This window comes from Antennarius striatus, chromosome 9 (assembly GCF_040054535.1).
Source record: "Antennarius striatus isolate MH-2024 chromosome 9, ASM4005453v1, whole genome shotgun sequence".
Taxonomy (NCBI): domain Eukaryota; kingdom Metazoa; phylum Chordata; class Actinopteri; order Lophiiformes; family Antennariidae; genus Antennarius; species Antennarius striatus.
In genome coordinates this window covers 18,230,688-18,247,519 of record NC_090784.1, presented here as the reverse complement: position 1 = coordinate 18,247,519, position 16,832 = coordinate 18,230,688, and the positions used below count along the sequence as shown (strand labels likewise).

Here is a 16,832-nt window from a genome sequence, read left to right as displayed (position 1 = left end):
ATTAACCCAGTATTTCCAACATCAACAGTTTATCAGTTTATGATACTTAAAAGTCAAGAATCTCACATAAATGAACAAAGAGCTGCTAAGAGCTGAGACAAATAGTTTTTTTATTTATAATGACGGAATCTCATCGTCGGTTCAGCTATAATCATGCGTGTAGACAGTACCTAAACCTGAATAAGTCACTGTTAACTGTCTGCTATGAGGAGTAGTGGACACACATCACTAACAGAGTCCTCTTTGCTTTTTACCATGAGGTAATAAAAGTCCGAGGTAAGGGGGGGGGGGTATTGGACTGTGGGAGGTGTAACAGTACCTGGGTAGGTCACGGTGTCTGCATGCAGAACAAAGAGGAAAGGACAGGCATGCTTTATATCAGCACTGACACACATGCACACAAAGGGGCAAGTTTCTCTATGCACAGTAGTAAAAAGCCATGGGGGGTATATTTACTGCTGGATGTGTTTCAGCGGCACTAAATCTTCTGATGTTGTGATCGTGTGGCTTTCATGCACACATGGTACATTTTTTTGTTCCAAGTTGCTCTTCTTTCACATAAAATCACTTCTCTATTCAACTGTCTGAACAAGGGTTTTGGAAGGAGGTGCGATTATCTCACGACTTGAACGTGGCCGATTGTCAAACCTTTGATTGTCAAACCACAGAATATCTACAGTGAAACATAAGCTATTTGCTCGAGATCTAGCTGCTCTTGCTGAGGGGTGCGACCTCTGGCCTGTCTTAGATTGATGATAAACTATGACAGTATAATAATAAAACTAAATATTTTTCAAAGATATGGCACTGCTTGACGCGAATGTACGACATTACACTATATCCTGACTTATGTCACACCTCTGTTGCTTGTGGGACATCAATTTCTTTATTAGCCATCTAAAATCGTACACCAGTATGTTGTTATATTTGGCGTAAAGAAAACAAGGAGAAGGTGAGGAAGTGTCTCTTTGTTGAGGCACTAATCCAAATTAAAACGCAATCAGAACTGTTTATTTGATATTCCAATCTCTTACATGAACTCCACCAAAACCGATGGCATGTCCAGACATGACTGCGCAGCGAGTGGAACTACAACGTTCGCTTGAGGTCCTTACGTGACCTGTGTAGCCTGTTTAATAGAACAAATAGATGCATATCTGTTCTGTCTTGTACGAGACATCCTGAGTCGACGCGTGACAGCAGCTGTGGTTCTCACCAGGGGAGCGGGGTCAAACTGTAGAATGACATGCTGTATGAAGACCAGTAAGTGAGTCGGGTGATCCTTCAGCTGCTCTATACTGTTGAAGTGTGTGCATTGGTCATCGACCACCTGGAAGAGAAGGAGAACACAAGTAGAGACCCAAGCAGACTGAGAACGAGAGGCGACAATAAGGTCAAAACTTATCTTTACTCACATCAGTGAGATCATTTTCAAAATCCTCATCCTCTGCCCCGATGATGCTCATGGCTAGGTTAGAGCCCTGAGCCCCAAACACGCCCTGCTATGGTGTTACAGAGTGAGAGAGAGAGGAGGAAAACAAGACAATTAGCAAACAATATGTGCTACACTTTGAACTGGTAGGGCTCCTCTTTGAAATCCAGAGTTCCCTGCTGAGAAGATCCAGACAGTGAGACAGGATTAGTGTTTGGACACAATTAACGTCACAAAATAACATCAAGAGGAAAGAGGAAAAATGTCTCAGAAAGCAATCACCCCTCCTTAAGTTTGATGCATCGCAATAGTTTTCTTCTAGTGCTTGAAGTATCCGCTTTATGGTCTAAGCGAAGCAAAGAAATACAGAGCCATAAGTAGAGGAGCTCATTTTGCCACACTTTCTGGTAATGACTCTAAGATATGAGGGAAGACTGATAAATCTTTCACTATTTACTTTTTTTCCCCCCGCATAGTCAATTGTCTCTTGATAAAATCAGGAGCCAAATGGGAAGGTGATACTGAAAACATACTAAAAATGATAATGAAGAAATTAAAATGTTTTTAAAGATTTGTTTTCACTAAAATAACCTGGAATTAAAAAAGACATTTTCCGAGCCTTTGAAATAAAAAGGAAGAAAGAGAGAAAAGCATCACAACATGTTAACAACTTTACCTTCACCGTTTAAACCCTACAACACCTCCCCCTGGACGCGCGCATGCACACACACACACACACACACACACACACACACATCATCCAGTCCTAGAAAGCTGCACACCAACAGATGCTACCGAGGAACACCCAAACACACACTTATCTTAAAGAGCTACAAATTTACCATCGTCTTTCACCATGTGTGGGCAGGGGGCAAGAAAAGAACCAAAGGGGCAACGAGTATGAATCAAGTGCATCCAGTTTACACAAAGACAAGTCCTAGAGCAGCTGTTAGAAAGCAATGGGGTTTTTTATTTCACCAGGACCTGCTTGCAAGTTGTGAATACCATTTTTAGCCACCATATTTTATGTAAATCATGTTTTTTGTGTTTGTTTTATTGCAGTATTATAATCACATGCCAGTAACATTTGCCTACTTTATAATCACAATCAAAATATTTGTCAGAAGTCAAACATTGTTTCAATATCGCATGCCGTTACAACGAAAGCTTTTTAATATTGTAGAATTTAACTTGCAAAATATGAAGCAAAGCTGAGTGGAGAAGAGCACTGTGGCAACATCAACGTGATAAAATTACTTCATTTGTGCGATGCTTGATTCACTGAACCAGGCAAAATCTAAAAGCGTCTAACCTCACTTAGTTTAACTGGCCCTATCGATAACTGTGATATTTTGTGTAATGACTCATTTATTAGAAGTATTTCTAGAACAATGTGGTAATACGCTATTTAGCATGGGATAGGGCTTGAACCGCGTCTCTCTGACAAATAAATTACTTTCTGAGTCAAAACAAGTGTGTTCTTGTGCATATTTGCACGTTCAACAGGTGAGTCTGACCATATGAATGAATTTGTCTGGTTGTGCAGATACAGTAAGTAGGTGTGTGTGTGTGTGTGTGTGTGTGTGTGTGTGTGTGTGTGTGTGTGTGTGTGTGTGTGTGTGTGTGTGTGTGTGTGTGTGTGTGTGTGTGTGTGTGTGTGTGTGTGTGTGTGTGTGTGTGTGTGTGTGTGAGCAGAGCGATAAGATCAAGGTGAGGACTGTAAAGAGAAACTGAGCTTTTAGTCAGAGATAGAGAGAAAGAGTGAGAGTGTGTGGAACAGACAGACAGAAATAATGTGTTCATTCATGGCCGTATCCAGTGGGCCGCGGGTGGTGAAAGGTCAGTTTTGGATCAACATGCGTGGGGGGGGTGGGGGGTTAGCCAAACAAGAGAGACACAAACGTAGAAACAAGACAAACACAGCTTCTCTTTTTCACATACACACACCTCACCAAAACAAAAACCGTCCGACACCCTCTAAACCAGACACCTGAGAGGTCGTGTCACACGATGTCATCACCGATACCGACGCGTCATGCAGAAGTAGATTTATCTGTTTCCTGGTGGAAAGACAAAATGCTGCACTGGGCAAAAACCTGTTTTCCTGTAAACGGTCTTGATGACAGGTGCTAACAACAAACGGCTTTTTATTTTTTTTACAGAAAAGGAACCAGAAATCCTTTGTTCATTTTCATCTCTGCTCAGGAGGTTGTGTTCTCGCTGGTGTCAGTGTGACTGTTAGCAGGATTTCACAAAAACTGCTGAGTGGACTTTCAAAAAACCGGGTAGGATGTTTGGGCATTTCCATCTATTATATCATATGTGTCAAACTCAAGGCCCGGGGGCCAAATGTGGCCCGCACATCATTTTATGTGGCCCGCGAGAGCATACATAGTCTGAGTGTCTAAAAAAAGATTTTAAAAAGTCTGCTCTGACAGAAAACTACATTTCCCATAATCCAGTAGTCAAGCCCGTTTTAATCTTGACATAGTTAATGTTCTAACTTGTGTTTGATGTTATTTTCCTGTGTAACTGGCATGTTTGTAACTTGAATAAGTAATAAATTCAGAGTTATTTAACATTAGGGATTATCTACATTTATTTTACATTACACTGAGTTACATTTAGTTACATTTATAAGTTACATCTGGCCCTCTGAGGACAGCCGTTACACTGATGTGGCCCTCGGTGGAAATGAGTGACACCCCTGTATTATATGTAAAACACCTGACGGACCTTGATGATACTATTTCCGTTTTGAGCCTCATTGGGGGGTACGACCTTAACACCCTCCTGGGACGTTAGCTGTAAACTGACCTAAATGTTTAACCTTTAAATCAGTTATTTATATTCTTCTGAACCAGTTAACTGTCAAAATGAGTTTCCTGTAAAAAAAATCTTCCTCATTCACTTCTGCCCCTCTGAGTGATGACAGCCTCCTCATCACAGGAGATGTGGGGCCGATCCCTTGTTATTGTTATGTCTCAGTCGATATCGGAGTCGCTGTAATAAATACTCAGAGATAAATTGGAGTGGGCAGAGAGAGCTAATTGTGGTTACTCGGAGGGAAGTGAGCAAGGTCAACTCTGCTCTCCACTTAAAGAAAAACAGAGGGGCAGGAACGAGCGCTTCCCCCGTCCCAGAAGGAGCCGTGAAGGTGATCGACATCCCGGCATGTGGTGCGTTTCAGACGACAGATGGAGACGGTCTGAGCACCAGCGGAAGCCCTTCGTCTCCCTTAATGCATGATCGCCAATATGAGCTGGGGTGCATGTTTAAGGGCTGATAAAGACGAGACGGTAAGAATAGAGGATTTGAATGGATGCTTCCCAGAGGTTCAGGAATCAGCCCCGATTCTCCTATAAGTCAGCAGCTGACCCTCACCCTGTCCTCCCCCCTTCCTCCCATCACATTCCAGGACTAACCAAGTGTCAGGTGGCATCAATCCAATGATACCCATCAAGCGTGCGTGCCTTTGTGTGTGTGTGTGTGTGTGTGTGTGTTAAGACTGAGCCCATATGTGGGAGGGAGTCATTCCTATGCCGTTACAGGGTGTGTGTGTGTGTGTGTGTGTGTGTGTGTTTGATGACAAATGGTCTTTACAGAGGCATTCCTCTCCGGGTCGAGCAGGCTAAGCTCTAATACTGTACATCAACAAAAGACAAAACAGCACCTGTTTCAAGAAGCTTCTACAACATGTAGATGAAGTAACAGCTCAGTTTAGCGCTTCATATTTCCACCAGGTCACTAAGAGGTTACAACCTAAAAAAAATGACCGAGTCACCATAACATCAGCTCGCATGCCGACCCCACATTCACTGCGACGCTGTTAAAACAATTAGCAGGTTTAGTACAACCCCCTCACACCAAGAAGAGTGGAGCTGAACTGTGACCTCACCCCAAAATGGGCATCTTCAGTGTCCATACCGCAAACCAGTGGGGCCCCCCACACCTGTCAGTGGGTGGCTGTCGGAGAGGAGGGCGACAGGTTTGGTGGACGAGGAGACAATTCTCATTAATACAGGCAATTCATGAGTAGAACCACAAAGTATTGAGTAGAATTGCACGGACATTGTGCTTTTAGAGCCAATCACAGACAAGTTAGATTCACATTACCTGTTCATCTGAGTAGAAGCATTTATTGTCACGTAGAATAAACACAGCATTAACCCATTTATGATTGAAGTGCTTTGCTGACTACGGCCAAACCAGCGATAAAAATAATATCCTACTGAGAGCAAGCCGAAACATACAAATTGCACGAAAACATTTTAAAAGACGCAATATACATTATTTATATATATATATATATATATATATATATATATATATATATATATATATATATATATATATATATATATATATATATATATATATCATACATATATTGAATTGCATTTATTGCATTGAAAAGGAGCAGTCGGATCAGAATTCATGGGGCTTTGCTTGCATAATCTTTCGTGCTGAATGATGTCGTCATCAGCCAACACCACCAGCGTTGCTAAACAAAACAGGAGACGGGCGATGACAACAACAATGGTGATCATCATTTGTTCACAACCTGCTGGTGAACAGCTGACCAAATACAGCCCGTCCCTCCAGAACAAAATGTCAGGCATACCTTCAGCACTCATGCATCTGTGTGAGTTTGAATACCGTGAACTGCCTGACGAATGTGACGTAGGTTGTTGTGGGTGATGCAAATGATTCTAATGAATGGTTGGGTGGAGGAAGACATGTGATGTGATGTCAAAAATAGTTCAATTTGTTTGGACCAAAAAAAAAAAGAAATATTGGTATTGAACAACGAGGCTTGTAATGGGAATGTAACCAGTTATCAATCAGCTGAATGAGTGATTTACTTTCTGCTTTTCAAACCACTTCCTCTATGCTTCACGTTTTTCTTTACTCAATAAAATGAACGTACACGAGACATAAAGAAAGCATATATTGACATACATACAGAACACATGACAAACAATGTCAGATTTGATCTTTACACACGATAACAGAGACGATGCTGCACACACGGAATGAATAGCAAAGTCCACACCTTATCATATATCAGTAATATACCTAGACACATTATATACACAGTATACTGTATGTTTTGCTTTGAACAATTTATTTGATATAATTTTCCAGTAGAGAGAATTTAATATTAAAAATAAATTACATTTACTCTTCAAATGGATCAAATATTCAGATGATGTGAAGCATTTTTCAACAAAAAGTCCCTGACTTCACCAACATGGACATTTTTCTACTCTGGTCCCAATAATGTTCATTTGAACTCCGATACTCTGACGTCACTGGTAACTTAAAACCACGCCCACCGTCAGTGATACAGGAAGTAGGTAGAGATGACGCGTTAATGATCATTCAATCATGGCGGACAGTGAAATCATTCATCCCATTGTTTTGAGTCATTCAAAGCAAACAGGAATAATTCTGTTACCCAAAGGGATAGTATAAGAAAAAAAACCCAACCTTTGAGGTTGTGACCGCCCTGTGACCATCATAAAAAATTCTAAACATTGGACCGACAGTTCAGTGAACTACAAGCGGATTCTCCCCTCATTTTTAGCTCAGCAGCATAAAGGTTAAACACAGACACTGTGATTCTGCTGTCAATCGTGTGCAGGAAATGTAAAAAAAGTGATAAGTGTGGAAAGAATTAGTCAGTCGACGTACCAGCTGGTGAGGAAACTGAATTAGAACTTCAGTCACGATCACTAAATACACCTGGCCTCAGAATCCATTGTATAGGAACAGGTCTCTTCTCTTCTTAAACATGGTCACAATGGACTGTGTCCTGTCCTCTGCATGCTATGGAGTCAGTGTCCAAAAATACCCTGACAGCTAATAGCTATAGCATGCTGTGTTTGTGCTGCTGTTTATCTGGCTCTCCCATCAGGCCACAGCCTCATTAGCAGAGACTGGGGGGTTTCCTAACAGCCCCGCCGCTGCTCTCGTCGCTGCTCCCCGAGGCTTCCGACCAAAGAAGAAGAAATTTAAAAAAACAACTTTTTTTTTTTTTTTTTTAAAACGGGGGAGTGGAAGGTGGTAAATGGGGAGGCACACAGACAGGAAGTGGGTGTAATTTCCTCAGGAAGCTATCAGAGCTATTTCTTATATGACAAATTGAATGAGTGGAGGAAGGCAGAGAGGCAGATCGAGAGGAGAGAAAGACAGCAGAAGTGAGACGAGGCGGGGAAAATGAAGACGGGAAGAATTGCATCAAAGTGACCTGCAGTCCCTGTGTGTTCTACATTTATTATAGTAACCAGAACAGGAAGTCACAGCACAGCACGAACAGAAACGATGTCAAAATGAGGAACAGAAAGCCTAGTAAAGGGTGTGAATCAGAAGGTGTGGCCTACCACCGCTGGATTTACATGTATATTATCCAAATATCAGCATCCTGTTACTATGACAGCCCGGAGATGGATAGACCGCAACTAACACACATTACGTACCGGTAAATAAGTAAAGCTGCGGCCATACTGGAATCTCAGTGGGTATTTCACATTTATTTTAAGCTTTTAATTCAAAACCCAATAAACCAATGTGTTTCATGTGCAGACGTCAAGGCCTGTGTGCTGTTATTTCACATGTAGGACTTACAAGGAGTGGCAAACATGACTGTGGCTGAAGGCACTAGCTTATATGAACCCTACAGACTAAACAGAGGGGGGGAAGCAAGGGGCCTATTGAGAGAGAGAGAGAGAGAGAGAGAGAGAGAGAGAGAGAGAGAGAGAGGACATGAATTGAAAAGGAGACATTGCAGCAGGAAATGAAAAACAAAGTAGCAGTACCAGTGGAAAGACATAAAACCCGGCTGTGGAAAATTAAGTTTGAGAAACTCCAGAAAATCCAACAAACAAAGAAGCATCCAAAAACTCTGTTTGAGCAAAAACTACAAGTTTGACTTCTGACTGCAGCTGGAACAGTTAACAGGGAGTTAGCAGTGAAAACACACTCCAAAGTCTGCAATCTGTCTGCATATTAAACCGAAACACACACGACATCTTACCATGCATTTACTGTACATGCTTGAGCACAAAAATACCAATAATGAAACCACAAGTTTTACAGATTTCTTGATGCCTTAAAATTTGACGCTGAATTTGACGCATTTACAGTTGTGAGTATAATAGTAACCTTTCATTTGTCATCATGGAAAGAAAACTTTAGTCGGGTGGTACTTAAATATTTTCCAGCTAGAAGCAAGTTTTAATGTTAATGTTGATATTATTTGTTAAGCAAATATCCCATATAACATTAAACAAAGGTCTTGGTTTGGTTAGAACATCTCTGCTGCTCCAACTGGAAACACTCTTAAAATCATGAAAATATTTGTTCCACTGCTGAATGCTGCAGGTACTGGAACACACTAATAGCTTGGATTGTCATGATGAAATTTAAACCTCTGATTACCACACAAATAATAGTGATCGATGACTTTAATCCTCTTCATCTGTTAATTTTATGCACATTTAGTGGTACTGTTAGGTTTATTTATAAGGTTTTATAAATAATCAATCTTGATCAATCGGCATCTGCATCAGTTTTATTTTAGTTTCTAGGGTTGATCCCATATTTTAGTTTCGATGGCTAACTTTTTGCTTCAAATCTTATTCGACTCTCCTTTTTCATGTGGCTGGACGACAAAATGCGCCGACAGCAGGGCTTTGACTTTGTTGTAAATGATCCATGATGATGATGGCGGCGATAAACGCTCATTGACGAGTTCAACAGCGATAAACAGTCGGTGGCTAATTTAATTATCTGCAGAGAGCAAAACAAGCTCGACCGGATGATGTCATCAACAAGTGAGTGTCAAACTTGAAACGACGGTGTTCTGCATCCACAACGTCGGCATTTTTGATCATTCTACAAACGGACTTGATGAAAGATAAGGTTCCTAAGAATTCACAGAGATAAGACATTTCTAGATAACAAGGCTTAGTAATGTGATTGAATGTAAGTAAAATTCACAGAGTTAAAAGGGCAACAGGAATGGCAGAAATCTGGTGGCCACATTGACTGTAAGCAAACAAAGGAGAGGGTCCACCGAAGATAACAAGGACGGCGGCGTGTTTGTAGAGGAGGGGTGACATCGGCATGTGAGAAGAGGAGGATGAGGAGGAGGCTCCTCCACGGTGAAATCGCTCAAACTTTACTCTTTCATTTCTTTCGGTACCACATCCTTTCTTCTTCACCTCTCCATGTCTTCTGTTTCCTTTCCCTTTCTCTCTCTCTCTCCCCGTCCCTCTTAACCTCCCTCTTTCGTCTCCTCCACCTCCAGGCCCTAAAATAAAACGGCTCCTTGTGCGGGTGCTCTGAGCCAGCCTGTGCATTCATGGCTGGCAGACAAGGGCCAATTATGTAATTTAACGACCATTACGTAGTGGCTAAAATAAGATTATGGCCAACAGGGCAGGGAAAAACAGGCAGGTCTATTCATTGCTTCACTGGATCCCACCTTATATGCTGTTCATTGTTTTCAGCTTTTAATCCAAAGGAATTATACAGCTGAATCCCTCTTGGTTTCCACCTTTTAAAATGACTTTTTGCACCACTGGCACGTCTCCTCTGTAGTTTTACAGCTATGACCTTTTCTTTTTATTTCAACACAACCGCTGCAGAGAATTACTGACCTTCTCGTTACATATTATGTGATATCAGCTGAACAGATATTACCAAACAGAGGTTTATGATGCTGAAAACAGTCCCCCACCAACACCGCCACCGATCTCAGAGAAGAGATTTGAGGATGATGTTCAACAATCCCACTCCACAAACTACTCCTACCCCTCCATCCTCTCTTTTTCCCTGCCTTCCATATGGAGGTCACTGGCTTCAGGGGAACAGTCGACAGGCCGGAGCCAATCGACTGGCATGGATTTGCAACCCACAGTAACTGTGTTCATCTGTGTGTGTGTGTGTGTGTGTGTGTGTGTGTGTGTGTGTGTGTGTGTGTGTGTGTGTGTGTGTGTGTGTGTGTGTGTGTGTGTGTGTGTGTGTGTGTGTGTGTGTGTGTGCTTGCATGGGTGCGTATATAAGTGGGTGAATTTATTTATTTTCTGCCCAGCTGTCATTAGGGTGCTGATTCTGACGTGAAACCAAACAACCACAACGATATTTCAGAGAGGAATTTCATCTGCCCAGCATCAGAGAGGCCAAAAATACCTCTGGACTCGTTCCTGAGGTCACCTTGTTTCCTGATTCTAACCTTATGCCAACAGTCTGCGATACAGAAATGCAACATTCTTCTCTCTTTCTTTCCCTCCCTATCCTGTTAGCTCTCCCCCAGACGATTAACATGGCATCAAGGATTTATTCCACCTTTATCTCTGAGGTCATAAAAATCAAACGATTAAATTCACAGGCAAATTTATAACCAGGATGATATAATCCCTCCAAATGTGGCTGCTTAACATTCAAGTCAAACACTGAAGTTCATACGGGCAAAATATTGAAGTTTAGTATTTTGCCAATTAAGAACTACACCTGCAGACACACATTAAAAACCCCAACAGAAACAGATAATCTTCTTCATTCTATGAGTTATTCTTTTCAAGTTGCATGCTGCCTACATGACCCAGCATGCAACTTGACTACTGACAGTTTAATTAGAAATGATGTGGTTTTGGATCTGCAAATGAACAACCCGAGGCTGCATTTAACAGACTATAGTGATGGCTGTGGGCTTTGGAACAACCCACACTTTTATTCAATTTTTTAACCTAAAATTCCTGGCATCTTGTTCTTTGTGAGCCAAATCAAACCGGAGTGAAATTCCTTTTCTGTGTGGACAAACTTGGCCAAAAACCTGATTCGGATTCTGGTTTTGATGCATCCATCAAGGAAGAAGGTTCTTTCCACCCTAGTTCTTCTTGGAGGGGGGGGGGGTGTCCCCTTTCTCTCCAAGTTGATCATTATTTTTTTATTGGAAGTGAAAAAAACCACTTGGCATCATTCAAAAAAACAAGAATGACTCGTTACATAATAAGAGACATTATCAATAGTGTTCTCCTGAAATGACAAATACAAGATTCCTTTTAATTTGAAAGGGCCCGAGTGTGTCCCGTACAGTCAGACAGATTGTCTGCACACACTTGGACAGACAGGAGGACCTTTCACCTCGACACCCCCCCCCCATCCACCCGAAATCATTCTGTGCTCAAGAGTAAACATCATCCACGGAGTCTACTCTCGCTTTTTCCACCCTGACCCTCAAATGAAAGAGCTCTTTCTCTGACTTTCTAGCCATTTCTCTGATTCACACAAAACGGATGTAATTCTTTCCATTTTCAACTCTTTTTTTTTTTCCAGAGGTTGAGGAACAAGTTGCCACAGCCCAGGTTCATACACTCACAAAATCCTCCTTGTTTTTACGTGTGAAGGCATGTAAGTCTTCTGACATTTGGCTGCATTCATTTTTTTTTTGGAGGGGTTGGGGGTCGTGTGTTTTACGAGCTGGGTTTGGGTGGGGGGGGGGGGTTGGTAGGCCTGACAGTAGAGATGTTATAGAGACTGTCAGGTTAATACGTTGAGCTACAAATTAATGAGCTGATAACACATGAGTACCAAACAGTAATCTTGACAACAACAATCGATGTTTGTGTGTGATACACACGCCCTCAGCTCAAGCAAAGAACACAAGCATGATAATATAACGTTACACCAACTGTGAAAATCTAGGTCAGTTTATTTGTCATAGAAAGAACAGGAACAGACACAGTCATGACATTTGAGCTTTTTTGAGCTTCATTTTCATTTGATGACTTTACTTCTGTCTGTTTTATTCTAATACTATCCTATGAGTCTAATTAGATTAGTTACACAAATACACTCAATGAACAAAACATTTATTTGCACAGTCATGTCTATATTTAGAATGTTTTGACAGCATCTGCGAAGGAAAATTGCCTATTAAAAAAAAAAGAGTCCAAATACAGCCAATGGGGTGATGCTGAATGTTGTTGTCATCAGAGCAGTCTCTAGAAATTCAATTAAGTAACTATTTATTGATTTTTTAAAAAAAAACAACTTCCGGTTGACTGTTCCATCAGTGTGTGTGTCTATGTCTGAATGAATGAGCATTGATGCACAGTGGGGCAATCTGCCAGACGGGGTTGCATCACTTCTGAGGAACAGGCTGCAAACCTTACATTGCAGCCTCGGCCATCGCTTTATGAATGCATGTCAATGGGGGAATGGAGAATGTACTTTATAAAGCAAGTGGTCAGTGTAAGATTTGTTCCAGCTGCAGAAACACGGCGACACCGAGCAGTGTGTCAACTTTCACAGACTTGACATTGGCTGTTGTCAGAGTTGTAGTTGGATTACAGGTGAAGTACGGAGAAACAACCTTCCTCTACACTTGTGCAAACACATACACGCTCACATACTTTTGTAACTTCAACCCAACTCACCTGCTGGGCTCAGTCAGGAGGAATCAGGAGATTTCACCACTGACCCGCAGGGAGAAGAAGCGCCGTTCTGCTCTGTCTCTCATTACCTGCTGCCTGTGCGTCAATCTAACTACAGCCAGAGAAGAATACCTGCGTCTCCTTTGAAGTCTGAGACTGGCTACAGTAAATTATTAGCTATCCCACAACACAGCTCCAGGCCCTCCAGACACCTCCTGGCTGTTTCACTACGGGTACCATTACCTGTCATTCCATTTGCTGAGCATGGCTAATAGACGCTAACGACGACTGCTACGCCTCGCCAAAGCCTGGTTTGACTTTATCTTCTCACCATCTGACGGACGTATGAAGTAGGTGAGGCCCCTGACAATAGAGAGTGAGAGACAGGAAAGGAAAAGAGCGGCACAGCAACCTAGTTTTCAGTCAAAATTCCTTTAAAAGGAAGAGAAGGTAGCCTTTGGGCTCCAGGCAAGTCCACACTTGTAAAACGCAAAGAGAGGTAGAGATGACAAGTGCAGTGCTCCTCTAGTCAAGCAGAGTGTAACAGGAAGTGGCAGAGCCTGTTTCACATGGGGCCTCTGGGGTGCAGAGGGCGGCTGGGGAAAACGCCACAGCTTCTGAATCTGCCAGCTGCAACGCCCTCAACACAGGACACCACCAAGCAATCAGTAAAAGTAATTGTTATTGTAATGGAGCAGAATAATACGTTTACTTAGAGGGAGCGTGTGCTTTGAGAGAAAAATATAAGAGGAGTAAAAGTCACACAGGTAGAAATTTAAAACAAACCCCAGTGGGAAGTTTGTCGAAAAAAAAAAAATTGCTTATTTTGAAGGAGGAATTCATGCATTTTAAGGGGGAAATTTTTTTTACTGGCAACCAAAAATGATTTGGCCTCCCATTTTTAGGTTCAGTGAGATCATGCAGTACAGAAAGTACTGCAACCTGCTCATTTCCTGCGAGTGCAAAGAAACCCTCCCCAGCTCTGCACAGGCGGTGTCCTCTGATTCACAAGGCAAAATCATCATGGGTAATCAATTATATGCAGACACTAATTACTGAGCACTGTCTGCCCTGAGCACCCCCCCCCCCACACACACACACACACACACACTCCATATGGGCTGATTGGATGAATGAATGGTATAGGATATACAGAGGGGAGGAGATGGGGGGTGGGGGGTAGATGGGGCAGGGAGGGGGCTAGTGTCATCCTGTGCAGGGGGTTTGTCTGCACCTCTCATCTAGGACAAAATCAATATTGATAATTACATAAGAGGAAAGATCGGTGATCAGTCCATGTGAAGTTAATGGAAGTTGAGGCGGATAATGTCTAAAAATGGTGTTTAAAAGGAAAGCCAGCTGTAATAACCACACTACTCCGGTGCTATGACACATTTCAGACGGATAGTCTTGTGAAGACGATCAGAAAGCACAACATTTCACAAGGTCACTTGCTATAAAACTCGCCGATGACTACAAATGCCACCACATAACTCCCGGGGAGAATATTAAAGTGATTTGTACTTTGGGATCAAAACCTAAAACGCGAATCGTAAAATCCCAGATAGCTTTAGCAGAAAACACACACGGACAAAAAAAAACACACACACACAAAAAAAAAACTTTCCGAACTTCCCTGAAGTTGTTACAACCGCAAAAACTGCAGCTGTTAAAAAATGTTCTGACCCAATATTTGTGGGTTTATTAAAAAAATAGAATGTTTTTAGTAAATTAATGATTTTTTTTCTTCTCCATTCAGGTACGATGAGGTGAAATCAGACGAGGACATTCCTGTATGAGGACCAGACCGTCTGCTGCTCGGGCTCCGTCAGGGGGGTAAGCCATTACTACCGCTAAAACAACTATCCGCTTACAATTCACCACACACAGCAATCAAAACGCTCCTTAAAAAAAAAAAACTTTGTCATCACCCGACATAGTTTTAAGGTTAAACAAAAAAAAAACAACAACAAAAAAAAAAACTCACCCGTAAATACAGAGAAAACGACAGTCGCAGCCGTCCGACAGGTTTCCTGTTCGAAAGTTGTCCTGTGTCAGGAGGAAAAAAACATTGTACGCGGAAGTACACATTAAAAAAAAAAAAAAAAAAGACCGCATCGATGAGAGGTTTCTTATAACTAAGGTTTAACCTTTCAGAATCGTTGAGGAAAACACTTGTTAAATAAATACGAAATGGCTTTTATGTAAATATTTACTTATGTGAAGATTCACAGCTGCCAATTATAAAGTAGTTTAAAGTGCTTGTTTCCGCACTGTGTTACACTTAAACCGGTCCCCTCGCTCTCACGGTTTACGCTGTGTGTGTGTGTCGCTGAAACGAGTCGAATTAAAAAATATTTTAGTAAATAATGTCAAAGTACTGAGTTCAGATAAATATTTTGCACATTTTACACACGTTTTAATAGTACTTTGACAATTGTTATCTCATTTTCGACATTACTCATCATTTATTGCATAGCCCTTCCTTTTAATCATCTGTATTCATTTTTGAGCCTATTGAATTAAACGGAACGATTATTTTATTCTTTAATTAATTGATCCAAAACGAAACAATAGTCTGTTTAGTGTTTATTATGTGACCTATACACTATCTCTCCAGAATTAAATTTTAGACAATCATGTGGAGTCATTCTGAACAGATGGTGTATATTTTAGCAAATTAAATTAAAACTAATGGAAAATAAAGAGCGTTCACATAAAGGCAACAGTTGGGATTATAGTATAAGGTCGTCAAACTTTTTTCTCTTATGACCTCCTAGCGCCATCTTGTGGTTTGGCGCGGTCCCATTCTTCTGTGTGGCACATGAGCCAGTATTGAACTCTTGTGTCACATCACACCTGACACTTTCCTCCACCCGTTCCATCCTGCCTGGACACGTTTTTTCACCTCTTTTCCACACTCTCCATTGCTCTGGATTGTTGACCCTGACCCTTAGAATCCTCCACCTTCTTGATCTCTTCTCCCTGTCACCTCACTCTTCCACTTGGGTCCCTCTCATTCACACACATTTTTAATGAGCTGGTATTTTTGCCCCGTAGATGAAAAAAAATTAATTGAAGAAAGAAATTCAAAATACATACAAACATCAGACTCATAACTTGGATGAGATTGAATCGTTATTTGAACATGAAATTGGTGATGTTTATTGAAATAAATTATTTATAAACTTTTTCTTGGGGTTTTTTTCTGTTTTTTGAACAGTTTCAGCAGCAGCAGTTCTGCACTAGACAGTGGCAGTAATAATGGGAAAAGTACGGCTAATTTTTAAGTCACAGAAACCTATTGGGTTGTTCTGCAGCGGGGGTTTGTGTCTCCCAAAATCTTTGATTTGATCAATACATATTTTGTACACAAAAATATCTGTGGTCAAAATTTATTCTTGACTGCATCATGGTGGTTCCCACACAATAGTACCTACATGTAAGTTTGTTTGTTGGCTTTAACTTTGGCTTGAAATGAAGCCTGTTGTGGCTTAAATGTATTGATTAAATTCTGCATTAAAGATTGACACAATGCTGTAAAATTTATCTTAAACCCCAGGTATGTTTGTTTAAAAAGTGTTATCGTATATGGTACCATCCTGTATTTGCTGTTCAAGAGAGTTCACAGGAATCATGTTGAAGTGTGTGTCTCTGGATGGCCATCATGAACTGAATTAAAGGTGATCCTGGCCTCTTTATTATGTGGGTCCTCCTTCTGGATTTCTGTCTGCTCCTGCTCTTCATCATTTGTGACATTCGTAATCCACTTGTTATACATTTCAGTGGCTGCTGTAGATATAAAACAGTTGATTTGATGCTTCAAGATGATGCTCACTTTATATTGTCATGCTATTTATGTTCAAACCATGTTTTAACTGCAGAACAGTGAGCAGGTTTACACAATGTGTGAATCACTAATGAAATGATTACCTAAGCCTTTGTTAAAGGCTTAT

General features: G+C 41.2%; 1 protein-coding gene across 8 annotated transcripts in view; it reads right to left on the bottom strand.

The window, feature by feature from the left end:
- The window catches only part of arhgef1 (Rho guanine nucleotide exchange factor (GEF) 1), a 34,308-nt gene extending 19,363 nt beyond the window's left edge, over positions 1-14,945 (bottom strand). For 2 of the 8 annotated variants that reach the window (XM_068324687.1, XM_068324689.1), the window contains exons 1-4: positions 14,864-14,901; positions 5,331-5,398; positions 1,416-1,502; positions 1,217-1,330 (exon numbers count right to left, since the gene is read on the bottom strand). In XM_068324687.1, coding sequence (XP_068180788.1) covers positions 1,217-1,330; positions 1,416-1,502; positions 5,331-5,357 — 228 coding nt within the window. In that variant the 5' untranslated portion in view covers positions 5,358-5,398; positions 14,864-14,901. Of the gene's footprint in view, positions 1-1,216; positions 1,331-1,415; positions 1,503-5,330; positions 5,399-7,129; positions 7,151-14,863 lie in introns of those variants that run through there. The other 6 variants (XM_068324690.1, XM_068324695.1, XM_068324691.1 and 3 more) reach the window with 6 other exon arrangements.
- Positions 14,946-16,832: the final 1,887 nt, after the last annotated feature.